We start from the raw sequence: 21046 nt of genomic DNA, 5'->3' as shown, positions 1-21046 counted from the left end.
ATTCAAGGATGGTTATAAAAACTAGGTGCAAATAAATGAAGTTTATAACTCAGAGAGTTAAAATCAAACTAGCATATAATTCTAAGCAGCGACTATCAAAAGATCCTGTACGTAAGATACCGAAAACCAATTTATCCTTGATGAGCCTATCAATATCATCAAGATACTACTACAGTACTGATAAATATCCACTAGTAGTTCATTTTAGACCAAAAATACCAGGTATTTCAAGATATCTGCAGTAAAAACTAACAAAAACTGGGCCTCCCTGGTGGCGCAAGGGGTTAAGACGCAACCTATGAAGCTAAGAGCAGCCACCGCAGCACGAGTTCGATCCCCGGCCAGGGAGCAACCCACATGGTGCAGCAGACCTCTCCTGACTCACCCGCTGCTCCCTTCAGCAGTGTATTTCAGTCAATCTGCCTGTTCTCTTCCCCACTCTGTCTCTGGTGGACCCTCCCGCCCCCCCGTACGTACCTCTGGCCTACAGCCCCATTCTTTTATGCATAAATCAATACATCTTTAATTTAAAAAAAACTAATGAAAACTGTCCTGAAAATAACTAACATACTCAAAAAAGAAGACCTAAGAGGATCATTTCTGCTACAGACATGCTGCTAAACAAAAGGCAAGATAAAACTGTAAAGGAATGAATATCAAGTTTCCTAATAATCAGGTATTAAAAGCAGCACAAACAAAAAGACTTTAAAAACCCAAATTTTATGTTTAGCAACAGTAAAAGAATTATGGTTAGTAAAGGGTGCAAACAAAAGAAATCACAAAAAGGTAGACACTAAGATATTTTTAAAAAGTAGGTAAACTCAGTTTATTGCAGATCAGCTCTTCTACTCTCAGAGGACACCAACAGAAATATCGGTATATACGCAATTTTAAATTTTCAATTAGCCACATACAAAAAATTAAAAAGAAACATGAAATAATATATGTATCCAGTATATCTAAATGTTATCATTGCAACAAGTAACCAATTGTTTAAATCCAGTGCATAGTTTATACACTGTACATCTCAATTTGAATGCCAAATTTCATCAGAATAACCTTACAAATGCTTGTTTTGAAGTTCCTTTACCAGTATATCCCAAGGGATACAATCCAAGAATAGTCAAATGGATGAAACACATAGTATAAAATCATGGGAGGAAGGCCACAGAACTTCCATGCCCTCCCAGCACCTTGACGTACATACCCAAAGGCTCGCTGAACTCCTGTTTAGGGGGTTTTATAAAGATTTCATTATATAGGCGTGGTTGATTAAATCATTAGTCATTTTAATCAGCTCAACCTCCAGCTCCTCTTTCCCTTCCCAGAAGTGGGGGTAGCAGAAAGACTGATCTTGTCTGGCGTCTTTCTGGTGACCAACCCCCATCCAGAAGCATTTCAGGGGCCAACCAAGAGTTATCACAGTAGAATCTCTCTGTCAGAGCAAAGATCAAGTATGTGTTTCTTATTATGCCACAGATACACACTGGGGGGGCAATGCAAATTCATATGTATGTTTAGGATGATGAGAACCAGGTTTCTCATTCTTGGAGAAGGGAGGTATACATATATAAAGTAATGAAGAAGACTAGAATGAACTTTGTTGTGTTGGAACTGGAGATAGCAATGTGCACCAGTACTAATGACCATCAGTATATATAGAAAGATATAGATTTGATGTCCATATACACACACAAAGGCACAAACATAAAATTTCCTAACTCTTCACTGAAAGAATCCGGAAACAGTGATGCCCCAGTAGCAATGAACATACCTAACACTCAGATCTTGTGTTTTTTAATTTCATTCTACGTTAAAAGGAACCAGGCTCCTTGGAGAAATGGCTGGTCTATGGTTGGAATGGAAACAGAATAAGATGAACCTGAAACATTATACACAGAAAGTAAGGATGCTATCAAAAAATGACATGAACATGTTAATAAAAAGGACACAGAAGGCAGCTACTGGCCAAATCTGGGACTGCTGTTAATATTCCACAGTAAAAAGGTTTTTTTTTAAGTGTTATCATAGCCACAACTTGAAGAATTGTGAATAAGAGGGGAATATTATACTGTTTAACACTTAGTTAAGTATTGGTTGTTAAAGAAGTCATCTTTACACATGAAGAGAATAAGGATGACAGATGTTTAAGATACTAAACTAATAAGGTATTTAGTACTGCATATGTAATCAGTGAAATCCTTTAATAGTGGTATTTATGGTAAATATGACAGTTTCATTCCGTCCTAGTGAAGGGGACAGAAAACTGTCAAGACTCTTATCACAAAAATCAAAGCTATTCTGTAGTCAGGATATTTACCAGCAAAATATCACAATCCCACATTTATGTCAAGCAGGAGGAGGAATTACAGAGACAAAACAAACAAACAAACAAACAAACAAAAAAAACCACCAAAAAAAACAGTACAAATCCAACACAGACCAAATGTCCACCAAAAATGAAATCTACTCTTATACCTGGTTAGGCAGCACAAACATTTAAGTGCAGTGTCTACTCTTTTAAAATTGGTGACTATTTTTTGGTCTAAGAAAAGAGCAATGTACCTAGGAGCCACCTTTATTTATTTTTTGTAAGAAACACTTGAGTGGTGCTTCTCAGTTATTTAATTGAAGCAGAGAGAGAGAGAGAGAGAGAGAGAGAGAGAGAGAGAGACAGAGCTTACTTTGAATGAAGGAAGAATGAAAAGCTACATCTGTTTTGGGGGGTGATTTGCACTGTGTGTAGCTGAAGCTTAAACTCCTCCTACTGACACAATTACGCATGAGCACAACCACAGCAGGAATATTTTGAAAAATCTGGCATATTTTGAGGTGAAATCATTAGTGTTCAGTATGGATTACTCTGGTGAACAGGGTACAAGAGTGTCTGACCTCAAAGGACCATTTTATTCTAAAGAACATTCAAGAATCCCAGGCCCATGGATGAGTATGCTTATTAGTCTATGCTGGTGAGTACACAGACAAATAATATCAAGGGACAGGCTTTGAGAGTTTTACCACGTTACTAATACAAAGTCTCGCTGCATCAAGAAGAAAACTTCATTTATCTAGAATCTTACTGGCAGTGAGGGAAGATCTAATTCCCACAAGAACTCCGAATAAATTAAACGTTCCAGAGGATTTAAAAATATGTTATTGTATAAATAAAATAATTTTTTAAATAAAAATATATAATTGAGTAAGATTTATATTTGGAGCTCATTTGAGAGTCAAATCCTTCTCACTAGCATGTATGCCAAAATAAACAGTGAAGGGGGGGGGAAGAGGTAACAAGATTTTAAAAACAAGGGGGAAAAGTCAATTCATACTATCTCTATCAAGAACTATGCCAAAAAAACCTTGTAACTTTAATTTTCAAAGTTAATAAATCTAAGCCCTATAGAAATTATACATTAACAACGTGGCGATGTATTCACTCATACTTCAATATCCTTAATTCTCTTCATTCTTTCTCAGTAGGTAAAAAAAATAGTGGTACCTAACAATTTTGGGAATTTAAAAGTTCAGTTAATTCTCACTAACAATGACAAACTTGAAAGTGAACAATCTTTATTACAGAAGTCATGCCCTGACAAAATTTATACTAACAATACAGCTATTAAATGTCTTCTATTATATGAAAATCACAAAGACTTAAGTCTACAGAGAACTAGTACTCTCTGTGATAACCAATGTAAACAGCATTTCAAAAACTCTGAACACACCAAGAAGTCAATAAAACAAATCTTCTATCTCCCTCCTTATAGAATCTACTATACGTACACTACATAGTACACTGGCTAAAAGATTGCAAGTAGAGATTTCATGAAGTGAAAATATAAAAAAATACAAAATGACAAGTTATAATCACTTTTCCATTATTCTTCTTGGTCTAAATAATTTGCAGTAGAGGGCTTCCCTGGTGGTGCAAGGGGTTAAGCACCACACTATGAAGCAATCTGCAGCCTCTGCAGCACAAGTTCCATCCCCAGCCTGCCAGGGAGCGACCCACATGGCACAGCAGACCTCTCCTGACTCGCCCACTGCTCTTCCCTCAGCAGTGTGTTTCAGTCAATCTGCCTGTTCTGTTCCCCACTCTGTCTCTGGTGAATCCTCTCACCCCCGCCATCCCTGGCCTGTACCCCAGCTCTTGTATGCATGAATAATCTTAAAAAAATAAAATAAAAAATAAATAATTTGCAGTAGAAAGAACAAGGCCTTAGATGATCCATATGATCTTAACAAATTATTAACCTCATTATTTTCCTCAAATTAAAATGAACAAAATATCTGCCTTGCACTGTTGTGAGAATTACAAATAATAAAAATGCCACAAGCACAGCACTGACACACAAAAAAGAGCTCTTACTAGGAGGTTTAAGCATTAGCAATTATGAGTACCTTTCAGGCTTAATTAGTAAGGGATATTTTGTTTAAAAAAACGACAAGGGCTGAATACATGCAGTATTTAGGCTCTTTGATGCCCATCCTGACCATATACTAGAAACAACACAATAATTCAGAACCTTTCTTGTAATGGAATTTTTTTTTTTTTCCAATCTGGCTGTTTCCTCAAGTGATACAAAGATGGTCATTTCAGAGAGACACTCTATAAAGTATATGTCACCATACTAATGTGCAAATGTAGTGTAAGTGCCAGAGACTAGAGGAGAGAATCAGCACATTACTCCCAACACTTTAATGAGTATTCTGGAAACTAGTTGATAAATGGTATGAAGTATGAAAACTTATCTGAATTAAATTTAACTATCCCAAAATAACCAAAACTGAAACAGTAATTGGCTTAGAATAGACTCTTACTAGATACTAAGGCAGAGAACTCAGACAAAATATTAAAGTTCCACGCTTCAACATTTAAAGACCTTTCCTTGCTCACCTATCTTATCCTTGACCATGCATTCTACTTATCAAAATCTTTCTTGCCCTGTATTTGCTCAGACTTGTTTAAAGAAATGGCCTACTGTTGTCTATTTCTCAACCTTCCTCAGACATCCCTTAAACCTACCACAAACTTTCCACTCTACTGAAACAGTAATTTCACCAAATATTTGGAACAAATGTGATATAATGTCAAGCTTTTAATTCTGCATGTATGTTTGTGATAATACACTTTGCACATCTTTTCCAAAGGGGAAGGAAGACTATTTTTTCCTTTATTATTAATAAAGGATGTATTTTCAAAACTTGTAATGAGTTCTAAAAGTACCACACCCGGGCCTCCCTGGTGGCACAGGCAGGCCTCTCCTGTCTCGCCCGCTGCTCCCCTCAGCAGTGTGTTTCAGTCAATCTGTCTGTTCTGTTCCCCACTCTGTCTCTGGTGGATCCTCTCACCACCACCCCACATCTCTGGCCTGAACCCCAGTTCTTGTATGCATAAATAAATAAATCTTAAAAAAAAATTAAAAAAATAAAAGTACCACACTGTATATTCTTTATGGTGTATGAATTACAATCTCAAAAAAGCTATTTTTAAAGAAAAAGCACAACTCAACCCAGTATCTGGACATAGCACATTCCAACAGGACTTCTACAATAATGGAAATGTTCTATATTTGTGCCATACAACATGGTAGTCACACATGGCTTTTGAGCTCCTGAAACGTGGTTAGTTCAACTGCAGGACTGAGTTTAAAACTTTTATTTCATTTTAATTAATTTAATTAATTTAAATAGCTACACGAGGCTAGTGAATACTTTATTGGATCATGAACAGTGTAGAAATCGAGGCTATTACCAGTGGCTTACATCTTCTTATATACACCTCCCTTACTCAACCTCCTCTCTCACTTAGGTAATCTTGAACTTAGTTGTTAATGACTTCTTAACAACCAAATGCAATTAACAATTTCAACAGCCTAACTAACTACACTTCACCTCTACTTTTTCTAAAATCCATTCTCCACAATTACTACTATGCAAATTGGACTTCCCTGGTGTATCCTTTTCTTAAAATTTTACTCCCCTGATATGGCCACTCTCAGTGTTCTATTTCATTCAACCCCTGAACTTTTTTCCTTTACCTACCCATTAATTATTCTTATTTTGCCCTAGGACAATCATTCTTTCCCTGTTTCTCTATTTCACTCTCTCGCATCCATCCATCTCTCTCTCTCTTCCCCCCCCCCATCCATCCATCCATGCACCCACCCAACCACCCACCCGTCCATCTTCTTCCTAGATAATTTCATTTACTTCCAATTTTTCAATTATGACTGATTAGAGATTTGGGAATCTTTAGCCATTGTCGCTACCCTAGACTGATTTTTTTGAGCTATCCAACTACCTATTGAACTTCCTCACAAGTACCTCAAACTCAACATGCCAAATTGAATACTTAAATCTCCATACCTTTTCCCCCCTTTAAAAAAACAAAACAATGATTTCTTACTTCCTCCGTTGGCAGCACCATCATTTATTCTTCTGTTGACTACCCTAGTTCAGGTCTCAGAAATCTCATACTGGGCCTCCCTGGTGGCCAAGGGGTTGAGAGTCAGCACTATGAAGCTATCCACACCCACTACAGCATGAGTTCAACCTCCGACCAGGGAAGTGACCCAATGTGGAGCGGCAGACCTCTCCTGTCTCATCTCTGTCTCTGTCGAATCCTCTCAAACCACAGCCTCCACTCCCTCACTCCACATCTCTGGCCTGCACCCCAGCTCTCGTATGCATAAATAAATCTTTAAAAAGAAAAAAAAAGGAAAAGAAATCTCATACTCACACCCAAACTAAACACCATACATTCCCTGTACTCTTTATTTTTTTTTAAAGCAACTTTTTTTAAAGATTTATTTATTTATACAAGCACTGGGTACAGTCAGAGGCACGAGAGGATGAGAGAATTCACCAGAGCCAGAGCGGAGAGTAGAGCAGGCAGAGTGACGAAGTACACTGCTGAGGGGAGCAGAGGGTGGCAGGAGAGGTCTGTGCACCATGTGGGACCCTCGCCTGTAGGCCAGGGACTGAGCCGGCCTGCGGGCAGCTTCGCAGCCCAGCGCTCAACCGCTGGGCCACTGGAGAGGCCCTCCCTGTACTCTTTAAATCCATTTCCCACATTACTACTAAACAAATAACCAATTAACTTCCTTGCTTAAAATTCTTTTGTTACTCTTCATTGCCTATAGCTGAGCACCTGTGTGGGAGGAATGCACCGTTCAGTTCAAAGAGCATGTAAACATGACAATGATGTCTAGGAACTCTTCAGGACAGTAAACGGATTATCTGTTGCTTTTCCCCAAATATACCTTAGTTCACAATGACCTACCAGCCCAAGCAAGGAACTTATCCACAGAGGTGGGTATATCAGATTATTTAGCTCAAAACTGTTAGTCATGAACATGATCTAATCATTATCCCAAGCAATTTGTTTACTAGTATAGAAAATGTGTATATCAATAATGATTTCATTCACTAATTAGTTTTTTCTCTCATTGTTTGGTTTACATATTAAACCGGTTTGTGTTTATTTAACTCAAGATACACATACATACTGACAAAAACCAGACCATCCGTCTCTGAGAAGCTGAACCTTGACTGCACAAAAGGCATCTACAGAACTAGTGTGGTTTTTCTCAGCCTGATTATGACAATTACATGAAGTAGATTTACACCCTTTCTTAAATTATATTTAAATTTCTAAGAATTCTTAAATTTCTGGGGAAACTATTTGCTTGTGATGACAAACAGCTTATCTGAGGATACTTTTTTAAAAGTCATTCATTTAGCAGAGCATATTTAATATATGAATCTTGTAATGCCAATATTCAAGTCATGACATCAAAAAATAAGTTCTTTTTGAACACTCACCTCAAAAATCTAAATACAAAGATATTATTTGCTCAATTATGTCACCTGCCAAACCAGCAAATTACTGATGTTTTTCCTCTCTATAGAACATATCAATAACCAATCTTTTTCAAATCACATACAAAATAAAGCCTGCCACCTGTCAAAGGCACAAATCTCTTTCAAATAAAAATACTCTTTTATAAAAAAAAAAAATTTATTTATTTATTTACACAAGAACTGGGGTATAGGCCAGATGCGCGGGAGGGTGAGAGGATTCACCAGAGACAGAGTGGGGAACAGAACAGGCAGACCCACAAAATGCACTGCTGAGGGGAGCAGCGGGCGAGACAGGAGAGGTCTGTGGCACCATGCGGGACCCTCGCCGGCCAGCCAGGATCGAACCAATGCTGCAGAGGCTGCGGACAGCTTCATAGTGCGGCGCTCAACTGCCTGTGCCACCAGGGGAGGCCCCCAAATAAAAACACTCTTACGAAAAATTTCTGGCAACTTCTCTTCAATTTGAAAAGTTGTTCCTCTTTTATCTTCAGATTTGATAAAATTCCGAAATTGACAAAGCAAAAAGCTCCTAAAACCCAACTTTAAGTTTAAAATATTCTATTTCTAAGACGTGACAATTTATTGCCTTCAAAACTATTTTTAAAAGCACCATTATCTTAGGGGGTGGGGGGCGGGAGGGGAGGGATTGGGGTCAGAATGGGGGGATTGCAATTGTATGGGGAATATAAAAATAAAATTTATTAATTAAAAAAATAAAGAAAAAAAAAAAAAGCACCATTATCCTTATGTTAAAACATATATCAGCATTATTTTTCAAAGTACCTTCATGCAGTATTTCACGTGATCCTCAATAAAAAAAATTAGCATTACAGATTAACTTCCTTACTCAGGATAGCTGGGTAACACAGAACCCAAGTGTTCCACCTTAGAGATCTTTCCCATTACATAACATTGTATTAACTTATAGCGAACTCTCCAACACAAAATTAGAGAGAATCTGCTGTGGACCAAAAGAAAGGCAAGAAATAGGGCTGAAACAACACTGAGCTCTACAACTATTTTTAATAACAGGGAAAAAGATATTCAAGTATATTGAGCATCTATTTATACCCTCAGAGCTAAAAGAACTAATGGAGGGCCTCCCTGGTGGCGAAAAGGGTTAAGCACCACACTATGAAGCAATCCACAGCCTCTGCAGCACGAGTTCGATCCCCGGGCGGCCAGGGAGCAGCCCACATGGCAAAGCAGACCTCTCCTGTCTCGCCCGCTGCTCCCCTCAGCAGTGTACTTTGCTCAATCTGCCTGTTCTGTTCCCCGCTCTGTTTCTGGTGAATCCTCTCACCCCCGCATCTCTGGCCTGTATCCCAGCTCTTGTATGCATAAATAATTAAATCTTAAAAAATAAAAAAACAAAAAAACTAATGGAGTAGAAAAAGAACATATATAATTTTTCAACTCAATTTGAAGAGTATTTTTAAGAAAGTATCTTCAATTAAAGACACTTTCAGAATGATCGCAAAAGAGAAAACTTAGCAAACTCTGGAAACTAGTAATTCAGAAAGAGCGGCATTTGAGAAAGTAGCAGGTGATGAAATCAGGAAGACAAAGGACAGGCAAAGTTAAAGAATATGAAAGCACTGATGCCACATGTTCAACTCCAGAGTTCTGCCTGTAAGAATGGTAGCAGCAGTCAAGAGTTTTGTACATGATTTTTCAAGTGTAAATGTAAACAAATCAAACAACTTCATATAAACATCAAAAACACAGCCTGAAAGATTAAATGATAGCTAAAATATTAATCATAGTTAATATTTATGCACTAGGCCCTGTGCTAAATCTTTAATATATATTTGCTAATTCACGCAATCATCACTACTCTATAAACAGGTACTCTTATTACATTCCATTACATTCCATTTAAAGATAAGAAACCAGTATAAAAGTTGCCCAAAATAACACAGATGTACCAGGATTTGAATTCAGGTGGTGAACTTCCTAGGCAAATGTTATATTGAAGAAAAAGAGTGTCCTCTTCAAATCTAAATTCAGGTCATGGCAAGTCTCAGCTTATTCCCAGATTGGTCCCATGTCTAATAAATAAATAATTAAAATGCAAGGTGCTAAAAATAATTATAAAGGACTGGTATAGCAAAACCCAATACCTATTATGAATTTTTTTCATGGTATAGTAACATTTTCAGAAGTCATAATTTGAGCATACTCACTCTTGCTGCTTTTACACTTTTATCTAAAAAATTTTCAAGTTAACCAGAAAACCCAAATAACTGTATAGGATGATTTTTAGAAAAGAGAGCCCCATTCTAGTTGAATGTTTCCGTAGGGATTAACTAGGATGACTTTCAAATGACCAGAATCTTGCACTAGAATTTCAAAGTCAAGAAACGAACTTGGTCACCAGGCAACAATAGAGTCCCAATTTGTTTTACACAAAAACAACTTCTCTTTCCAAATTCTTACACTAGGAACTGTGATACTAAAGGTCAGGAAAAAAGTAAATAAGACATTTAACCCCCTAGGAACTAAGGACTAAGTACATCATTAAAAATAAACCTGAATGTAATTCTCAATTTCTGTACTACAAAGACTACCTCCTTCAACAATAAATCTACATATATTTTAAAACAAAATTTACCTAAGCAAAATAATCCCATATTTTATTTTTTACTGTCCTGCTAGAAGGGACAAAGGATTATTTCAAACTCTCCAATCACTTACTCAATTTGAAGCCTAGCAGGTACCCTTTAGTTACCTGAATTTCACCAGTACTACTAATCAGTGGCTCTGAGTATTAAAATAAAGAAAGAGGGAAAAAAAAAAAACCCCAAACTCCAAAATCTATTCCCCGTAACCTTATCTTGGGACAGGAAGTTACTGTAGGTTCTCACCTTAAAAAACATAGAATGTGCCACAATTTTTAAAAGGGGGATAAAATCCTCAACATTCAATGGGAAAATTAGGTTCAATATAGCAATGAAATGTTACGGTTTCTTAATCGCAGAGATCCTTTTACATCCCATTTCTGCAGCACGGATAAACATTTTATTAAAAATTACTATCCCATACTCATGATGGGACATGAGTCTTACCTTACTAAAAAACCTGAGAAAAGCTAGAGCTAATACACTGGAATTTAAACAAAATTTATGATGACCTTCCCTTTTAGGTATATCTGAAAACAATCTCATCAGTTTGAAAAGTGAATATATCAACCACTTGCACCCCGTATTTAGAGAAAAGCGCTTGAAGTATATCGTTGTTCAATCTGTGTACGTTTTCTTAAAGCAAATTATGCTGTTTCTTAAAAAAAAAAAAAAAAAAAAACACAAGATCCCTCCCTAGAAAAGCAATGTAAACTCTGTAAAGTCCAGCGATAACGTTTTCTGACAGCAACTGGGTATATCAAAATTAAGGTACATCGTTTGTCTACTAAAACCAGGTTAAAAAAAAATCCGGATCTTAAAAGATCTGTTATCTGCATGGAGGTTTCTCAAATTATTAAAAATAGATCCACCATTTGATCTAACAATTCCATTTCCACCTGAAGAATGCAAAAGCACTGATAATTCAAAGGGATAGATGTGCTCCTTTGTTCAGTGCAGCCCTATATACAACAGTTATGAAAACAACCTAAGTGCCCCAGGACAGAAGAGTAGAATAGAAAAATTTGGTGTATCCACAGTGGAATACTACTCAACTATTAAAAAAAAAAAAAAAAAAAAGAATTCTTGCCATTTGTGACAGTATGGATGGAACTAAAGAGGATGATGCTAAACAAAATAAGACACAAGGAGAAAGGCAAATGGTTTACTGGATGTTTTCACTTACATGTGGAACCCTTAGAAATCTGACTGAAATTGAAGCTACCAAGACAGAGTGAGGGAGTGGGGAGAAACAAAAAGGAGAAAGACTATGGTGGAGGGCCCAGAGTGTCTTGGTGATGGGTATAGTGTGGTAACATGCAACTGAGGAGGTGTGATCCTGTGCCTTTGAATCAAATAGAGTGTTGTAAACCAGTATTACCTCAAAAAAAAAAAAAAAAAAAAAAAGACAGAAAAAAAAAAAAACAAAACACCTGTTATCATCCTGTTAAGATCAACCTTATCATCTGTTAAGATCCTGTGGTATCAAAGTATTACCTAAAGAACTGCTACTGTTTGAATGGAGAGCTATGCACAGTATGACTCTAAAAATAAGCTTGAAGGAAACAGGTTTGATTTGTGTACTATACTCACCCATTCTCCACCCCACCAAAACCTATTTATTTCTCCATCTGAAGTGGGTAAAATCAACAATACCTGAACCAGAAGGCTGGAATTTGTCATGGTTACAATATGAGGTTTCTCCAAAAATCTTGACATCTTCAAAAATCATACCTAAACAAAACTGCTCCATTTGATATTTACTAATTAGCTATCTACTAAACTACAAATGCTCTAACAATAAATAACTCCTAACCAAGTTAATTTTTCTTCTTTAGCAACTTAAGCAAGTCATTTACCTGCTCTGTTCCACGTTCCTTATTTATCGAGTAGTTGCCAGAACAAAAATTTCTACCAATTTCAATACACCAGGTTTTTAACTCAACATCTGAACACAGTATTTCTCCTGCCTTCCTACACAAAAATATGAGTAATTATAAGGATACATCCATTGAATAAAAAGGTTTCTTTTCTTTCCTTGGCCTATGTTAATTTGAATCCAAAATGAGAAAAACTCAAACCCCAAACTACTGAATGAGTCATTAATCAATACTGCCCAACTACTCCAAGGGATCCTTGGGCTAGGATAATCACATTTAAACACCAAAATGAAAAACTGCAGAAGGAGAGTCAAGTGAGACATGAAAGTTTCTACAGCAGGGTACCAATCACTGAGCGAGGATTCATTTGGTTCCGCAGCCAATCCTCAACTGGCTTCCAAACAGTATTGCAGTATCACATAGGAGAATATCACATACTCTTTAGTTTGACCACATACATGCCCAGACCAAAGGGGGGGAAAAAAAAAAATCCCGAAAGTCCTGAGTATGAAGAAAACCTGAGAAAGCTTATACAAAATATTTTTGTGACATGAGAGTTTTTTCCCACTGTATCAGTAGTTCTTTTTTTTTTTTTTTGTATCAGTAGTTCTAAGTTAAACTATCAGAAAGCTCCAGGTGATAAAGAGGAACAAACACATTACATCTGAGAAGTCTTAAAGGTTAAATAATTGAAACTAGTAAGATTAATCCATAAAGTGCTTCACATTTACTCAGTCCAGTCTTGAAAGTAACAATCAATTCAGAAAATTTTTTTAAAAGCACCAATTCATACATGAAACTGTAACAGAAGAATAAAATGCAGATTTCCTTGGTAGAAAAAGGTGTCTGTCTGCCTCTAAACTAAACTGTTACCTGTAAAACCAAAGGAAACACCCTTAATATTTTTTTCTGAGTATGACTGACCAACAGCAATAAAAGTTTGACCTGTTCTTTTCTAAAGGGTGACCACCTTTCCCAATGCTAAACCACTAAAAAGTTGAGTAGTTTTTCTTTCACAAAGCTTTAGAAGTTCTAGATCATTAAGAAATGTACAACTTAAGAAATTCTGTTCCTAAAGCACTTGTGAATGTTTACGTTGCCATCCTTCCACACACCAGGGTAGCACTCTTTTCGCTCTGATATGGCCTGGGTAATGTGGAAGCTGACATTCAAAGTTAACGTGTCAATGGATAGAAAACATTCCTTGATCATTCAGTTATTTTCCTGTCCTATTTCAAGTTGGTGTATGTTCCTCGCAAGAATGGCATGTGTCACGCATAATGGAGCTGGCTTTTTCATTCAGCCTAACGCTACTTCTTCCAATAACCTAATGTTCACTTCCTGGTGAGGGCTCCATCCAATCAAGCAGCTACAGACCAAGCAACAAGTAGCTCAAGCCCCCCAGCTAATGAAACCTAGCATATACTTGTCAACCAGAAAAACACACCATTATTTAGACCGTGAAAAAAGTTTCCTGCGAAGTTAAGAGGAAGCACGTTGACGTCTTTGGACTCCTGGGAAAAGGTGGCCTTAAGACCTTTTCATAACTTTAAAACAACAATGACATTACAGCTTTCAAAGCCCTTCTCCGGCTTTGCATGGGCTCCTGTTCTCTTCACATGCTCGTTTGAGTTGTGAGGACACGGCTAGCAAGCAGAAAGCCTAAGTGTCCCTGGGTGGAACACGATCAAGCCATCAAACATTCTACTGTACCTTCCTAGTCGCAAAGCACTGATCCGGAGGAGGAAGCCCTTTCCTGGGGCTTGCATTAAATGCCTATGCAGCCACCGGACCCAGACGCCTCCGAAGGCAGGTCCATGAGGAACGCGGTCGCTCTTCTTTGAGAAGAGCCCGACCCCAGGGGCAGAGCCGGGCATCTCGCATTCCCGCAGCCCCTCACGCACAGCCTCTGCTGGACCGCGGCGCGCGGGGCAAGAAGCCTCCGTGCTTTCCTCACTCAAACACTTCCCCACTAACGCCAATGCCCCGGCCGGACGCCAGAAGCGCAGCGCGCCGGGACGCGGCCGACGTCCCCTCCCTCCCCGGCAGCCGGTCTCTATGGCTACTGGCACTCTCCCTCTCTCCGAGGTGCATGCCCCAAATTCTCCTTTCAAGCTCCCTCCAAAGCCGGCCTCCCCCGACTCCCACCCGGGGCGCCGCGAGGGCCGGGCACGGGAGGGCGAGCCCGCCCGAGGGGCTCGGGGCCAGACGCGGCGGCGGCGAGGAAGGGGGGCGGCGCCTTTACCTGCAGCTCGCACCAGGCGACCTCCACCGTGGTCTCGGTGTCCAGCCCCTTGTAGACCGTCTTAAAGGAGCCCCGGCCGATCTCGATGTCGAACTTGAGGAAGCGGCCGTCGTTGGACATGCCCACGGCCTTGGTCTCCAGCTCCTCGATGTCATCCTGCTGCTGGCTGCGCTCCTCCGGCGGCTCCTTGGCGCTGCCGCCGCCGCTGCCGCTTCGGGCGGCCGGCGGCTCCTCTCTGCTCCCCACATGGTTGGGCTGGGACGCCGGGCGGTCGCGGCCGGCGCTGCCGGGGGCGGCGGGGGCGGCGGGGCCCGCGGCGGGCGGCTCCCCGGGCGCGGCGGCGGCGGCGGGCGGCTGCAGGGCGGTCCGCGCGGCGGCGGCGGCGGTCAGGGGCTCCTCGCGCGGGGGCTCCGGCGGGGCGCTCGGCGGCGGCGGCGCGGCGGCGCCGGGCTGGGGCGGCGAGAAGGGGAGGCCGGGCAGCTCCAGCGCGGTGGCGTTCGAGTCGCAGATGACGCTGCGGCGGAAGAAGCGGTGCTCCGTGGTGGTCGTGGCGGCCGCGGCGCCGCGGCTGTCCTTGTCCATCGTGTGGCGGCGGCGCCGGTACTCCTCGGTCCTGCCGGCCGCCGCGTCGCTGGCCGCGCCGCCCAGCTTCTCCCCCACCGAGGAGTCGGAGCTGGAGCCATTCTTGGGGGCGGGCGCCGGCGGCGAGAGGAACAGGGAACTCGCGGAGCTGCTCGGCTTCTCCGCGGCGCCGCCTGACATGGTCGGGGCGCCGAGCGAGGCGAGCGGGCTCGAACTGGGGGACGAAGAGCGGGCGGGGGGCGGCGGGGCCCGCGCGGGGGTCGCGGCGGCCGGGCGCCTCCTCCTCAGCACTGACAGGCCGCCCCGAGGGCGAGGCGGGACAGCCGGCCCTGCTGCGGCGCGCTCGGCGGGCTCGTCGGCGGGCGGGCGAGGAGCGGAGCCGCGGGGGTTAGCGCCGCACGGTCCGCATCCATCCTGCGGCGCGCGGCGGCCGGGAAGGCAGGGGCAGCGCGGGCGCCGCCGTCATGAGGGGCAGGGCCGCCGGCCGGCACCGAGTCGAAGCGGATGCGGCGGGCGCGGCCGCGCTCCGGTCCCGGCCGCCGCCGCTTCCCGGGCTGGGCGGGCCGGGCGGGCTAGGCCCCGAGGGCGGCGGCGCCGCGAGGAGGGGACGCGCTCCGACGCCCGAGCGGCGGCCGCGCCGGGGCCGGCCGGGTGGGAGGGGCCGCGGCGGGCGGGGGGCCGGGCCGGCGCCCGGTCAGTCAGGCAGTCGGTCGCCTCCTCCCACACGCGCCCCCGGCGAGGGGCACCAGCCTCAGCGGGCGCCCATCGCCCGGATGCGGAGGGCCGGAGCCTCGAAGCCTGAGGAGCGGGCCCCCCCTTCCCCGAGGCCTCCCGCCCGCCCCGGGCCTGGCAAACCCCGGTCTCCGCCCGGGCCGGTGCCGGGGGCTGCCGGAGGGAGGGAACCGCGGGGAGGGGAGGGCCGCTCAGCGCGGAGCCCGGGCTCCGCTGCTTCTCGGGCCGGGGGTAGAGGAGGCCGAGAGGACTGGGGGGAGGGGGGGAGAGGAAAGAGTAGTCACCCCCACCAGGCGCCTTCTGTCACCGAAGATGGGGGTACAGAGTGGCCCGAGTGAGAAGAGCCGCGTCCGCCGGGGAAACTCTCCGCGCTAAATGGCGCCGGGAGTCTGAAGCCTCCACACAGCCCGCTCCGACCCCGCCCCCCGCCGCCGGGGCAGCCCTACCCCCACCTCAGTCGCAGGCCTCTCGCGCAGGCGTGCGAGCACCGAGGGGCCTTGGGACTTGTAGTCTCGGCATTTGAGGACTGACAGGGACTGAGGAAGAAGGAACCTACGACTTCCGTGATGCCCTGCGGTGGCTTGCGCCTGAGGCCTCATGGGAGTTGTAGTTTTCCTTGGAAACCGCCCCTTCTGGAAGGCTGATGGGAGCGTCACCGTGGGTCGCTAAACCCCGTACTTAAATCAGCGCTAGTTAGAAAAATCATTATTTAGGGATTAATTGTGGAAGAAGAAAAGGAAGAAAAAAAAGAAGTGGGAGGACACCCCTAGAGGAGAGACTCCCATCATGCTCTGCTGAGGCGAGAGAGAGCTTTTAGGGTTGCCATGCAATGAAAAATGATCTGTTGTTCATCTTTAATGGAGAGAGCCGCAGCAGGGCTGAGGGACTGTAGGGGTGTGGGGGTGGGGGGAAGAGGCAAAGCGGGAGAACCGGAGCCTAAACTCTGAGAGTCAGAGGAGCTAAAGAGTCCTCCCTCAGGGTAAAAGAAACTTTGTGAAGATTGCGCCTGCTACTAATATTGATTAAATGGTCAGAAGAATTATCTTCTAACCGCCTCCCTCCCTTCCGTAACAATTAAGGCCACATTTTCAGCCCCTGCCCCAGCACAGATATGCTGGCTCTCCAAGATGGGCTGAGTGCCCTAACTGAAATCAAGAATCACACAAGCTCTTTGCTTTGCCAGGGGAAAAAAAAAAAAAAAAAAAAAAAAGTAAAGAACTTTTGGGGGGCGGGGAGAGGTTACAGATTCGAGAAAAGATAAAGTCAACATGTCTCTGTATCTTTTACCATGAAGTTGTGAGAGCTGGGATGACTTCTGCCTAGTTGGTTGAAACTTAATTTCCATCTTTCTTTAGCTCAGTAGCTTAGCGAAACAACACCCCCGCTTTCTCTGGGGGTGCGTGGATGTGCACATGTAATGCATGCTATGGCTTTCCACGTAGAGGAGATGTGGATCCTTGGAGTGCACAGTAATGGAATGCTTTTCTTGAAAGCATCCACGAACTCCCTGGACCCCTTTTGCTCTTCGCAACAACTCAAGATTGTACAGGTAGGTGATGAGCACCAGGGGGCACCAGACAGAGTGGGAAGCCAGGCCCGGGAGCCAGATGGCAGTTAAAAAGTCAGCCCAACGGGTATGAGCGGGAAGCGATTAAACGTACCAACTGCATCAGGGCGTCCACACGCTCTTGCTTCTCATCAGCGCCCGCTAGGGAACCAGCTCAGAAACGCACATCCTAGCCCAGTACCACACTACAAGTGTGAGAAGTTTAGAAGCAACTTGACAGAAGATTCGTTAGCACTCATGTCCTAGAAAATCCCCACAAGGTAGCTGGCTGGATTCGAGCTAAAGAAGTTTTGCTATGCAATTCATATTAATTCTTCTGATAACAAAATAGTTACATTAGGGCCTCCCTGGTGGCTCAAGGGGTTAAGACACAGCCTATGAAACTGGCCACAGCATCTGCAGCACGAGTTCGATGCCCCGGCCAGCCAGGGAGCTACCCACATGGCACAACAGACCTCTCCTGTCTCACCAGCTGCTCCCCTCAGCAGTGTATTTCAGTCAGTCTGCCTGTTCTGCTCCCCACTCTGTCTCTGGTGAATCCTTTCACCCCCTCCCACCCCCGCCTCTGGCCTGTACCCCAGCTCTTGTATGCATAAATAAATAAATCTTTTTTAAAACTACACTATTTTTCAATTTTTTGTTTATCATAAGTTAGATTTTCAGGCATCAAAAGTTTGTTTTAAAACCAATAGGTGTTAAGTTTCATAAGCTAGTAGATTATGAGCCTTTTAAGACACATTCAATAGGATCAACTAGAGTACTAAAATATCAGAGTTCTATTGTTTTAGAAAATATATCCTTCACTTGTTTGCTATGGTAATGGTACCATATAAGTCATGACATGTCTCCAGTGGTATAAACTTAATGTAAAGCAAAGGAAGAAATTACTTGAAAGTATGTTTTATTGTACTTCTTGAGGCAGCTTCTTAGAACTTGCTCAATTCTTGCTTTACTAGGAAAAATAAACATAAAGCAACTATAAACTGGGCAAGTTAAAAGATCAATAGATCACAATGTTCACATCTTGGCATCATAAAAAAATGAGGATATTTCTGTATGAATGGTCATGAAAAGACTTTATTATTGCCTATTCCTGTTTACTGAGCCCTGGAATGTTGGCCACACTGTATTGAACACAACTCCCTTGACAATCACCATGCCCTATCAACACGTCATTTCAACCAAGAAGAACTAAATTCATTGTAAATTACCTAACTATTGACTTAAAGCCACATGACAGTTTTTCCTACTTGTGTAATGTAAGCTTTACTATGAAAACAGGTACAACTTTTTCTTCAACAATTAGGTAAGGATTTGGGGGAGCAGCCAAGATGACTGTGATACCATTACAAAGTAATGGTTACTTTGTTCAGGGTTTGTCGGGTGTTGTAGGAGCACCCAGTGCATGTAGGAGCGCTGTGCATGAAGCTACTCAGTGCGTGCCACAATATGGGACTACACTCTCACCAAGTGCACTAAGGGTCAGGTGGTGGGCAACAGTCAGTGACAGGTGTAACCACTGTGGGTGACAGCAACAGTTACTGGAGGATTTGGGTAAGACTGCCACCGTATGTGAGAGGGGAACCTCCATCAGATGTGACCAGCCCATCAAACTGACATATGTCAGCACTGGCGGAAACCTCCACAGTCAATACTTAGTCACCTCCATAGTAACCTCACCTTTTTCTGGAAACCAGGAAGTGAGTGTTTTTGGTGAGGAAGGTGAAGGTGATTATCTGAATGACTGGACAGTGATCTGTAATGAGCCCGGCTGGTGAGTATGGTGAGGTGAGGTCCAAGCATTCCTCCGAGGTTCTGCTGTCTGTCATAAGACAACAATATGGCCGATCTATCTGTGGGCCAAAAGAGGGGTATGGCGTGGCCCAACAAAGCCAGAACTACTGGAAAACCATGGAAGGCAACTTCATGAAGTCTAGTGAATTGCTGAAGGCAGAATCCCACCACACAGAGCTGAGTCTGGAGGCCTATAAACCACTGTCACTGGGGCCTCCCTGGTGGCACAGGTGGTTGAGTGCCGCACTGTGACGCTGTCCTGCAGCCTCTGTAGCGCCGGTTCGATCCCTGCCGGCCGGGGAGAATCCCACATGGCGAAGCAGAGCTCTCTTGTCTCGCCTGCTGTTTCCCTCAGCAGTGTGTTTCGTCAGTCTGCCTGGTCTGTTCCCCACTCTGTCTCTGGTGAATCCGCTCACCCTCCTGCACATCTGGTCTGTACCCCGGTTCTTGTATAAATAAATAAATCTTTTTAAAAAATAAATAGGGCCTCCCCGGGTGGCGCAGTTGGTTGAGTGCAGCGCTGTGTAGCTGTCCACAGCCTCTGCTGTGCGGGTTCGATCCTGGCTGGCCAGGGAGAATCCCATATGGCGTGGCAGACCTCTCCTGTCTCACCTGCTGCTCCCCTCAGCAGTGTATTCCGTCAGTCTGCCTGTTCTGTTCCCCATTCTGTCTCTGGTGAATCCTCTCACCCTCCTGCGTATCTGGCCTGTACCCCAGTTCTTGTATGCCTGAATAAATAAATCTTTCAATAAATAAATAAATAAACCACTGTCACCATACCATATTCATAGACTGCTGCTGCTACTTCACCCTGGCATCCCTGTGGCCATGTGGCCATGTCATCACTGAGATGAAGATGCCTGACAGAAAACAGTTGTGTTTGGAAACTTCAGCCGTTCAAATCTGAATGGGTGGTTCTCCCTGACTTGGGTTAATTTTTTCTGAGTACAGATTGTTCTCCCAGACATGGGTCAGTTTTTTTGCTGGTAAAGGAGCAGATGCTTTTTATTCATATTGATTAAACAAAAAATGAGGGAGCCATTCCTTCTGAAACAGAGAAATTTTTATTTCTCAGAAACTTGGCATCATTGATTATTCACATGTATGACTTTTCCCCTACTTTTTTCCTCCAAAATGATTTTTTAAAAAGAATTTAATTGCTACTCATTGTGTTGTTATTTATTAGGCATGCTATTTCATAAACTGATTAATCCTTGAAAAAAAGGTACAACTTTGAGTGTAACCATACTTTGTCCTATGCTTAGATTTAAAGGTTAAGTAAGATTTTTAATGTGCATATTTTACTACAGAAACTTATTTAACTTGTTCGCCCAATGCCCATTTTAATGTTACCAACTTGCGACAAACATTTTTTCTGTTCCTCATTACTCATAATATCCCTAATAGTATTTTTTCATTTCTGTCATTTCATTTGCCAAGCAAAGAACTGACCCCTCTATAATGCATATAAAGCATTTATTGATATAAGTAGAAGTAAAAGATGCAATGGATGCCCTAAGCTCAGATATATGACCTCTGAAGAGGTAGATCCAGAATACAAGAATTTTCATTTCCTCACTGTTTTTATGCACCTAAGTCCTTATTCATTTTCTCATGTAGACTCGTATTTCTTTTCATTTTCTACCCATTTGTGTTTTATATTTGCATGGTCCCTGCCATTGATAACTGGATAACAAGAAAAACCTTTGATTTAGACAGTGTTGAACGCACAAAAACCTTCTTTTATATATGGCATAAC

At 43.0% G+C, this 21046-nt stretch overlaps 1 protein-coding gene and 1 pseudogene across 9 annotated transcripts in view; one reads left to right on the top strand and one right to left on the bottom strand.

The window, feature by feature from the left end:
• WNK1 (WNK lysine deficient protein kinase 1) overlaps window positions 1–15374 on the bottom strand; it is a gene marked incomplete at both ends in the record, with an annotated part of 127719 nt that extends 112345 nt beyond the window's left edge. For all 8 annotated transcript variants that reach the window (XM_084254688.1, XM_084254686.1, XM_084254687.1 and 5 more), the window contains one exon: window positions 14613–15374. In XM_084254688.1, the coding sequence (XP_084110814.1) occupies window positions 14613–15374 (762 nt within the window). The remainder of the gene's footprint in view (window positions 1–14612) is intronic.
• Window positions 15375–15658: 284 nt separating this feature from the next.
• On the top strand, window positions 15659–19539 carry LOC311185485 (stromal cell-derived factor 2-like; annotated as a pseudogene). Its single transcript has 3 exons — window positions 15659–15836; window positions 17369–17475; window positions 18886–19539. The product of its transcript is annotated as a stromal cell-derived factor 2-like (transcript).
• Window positions 19540–21046: the final 1507 nt, after the last annotated feature.

Source organism: Talpa europaea (assembly GCF_964194135.1).
Source record: "Talpa europaea genome assembly, chromosome: 15".
NCBI classification, from domain to species: Eukaryota; Metazoa; Chordata; class Mammalia; order Eulipotyphla; family Talpidae; genus Talpa; species Talpa europaea.
The sequence above is the reverse complement of the archived record's forward strand: the minus strand, read 5'-3'. Positions and strand labels throughout refer to the sequence as shown.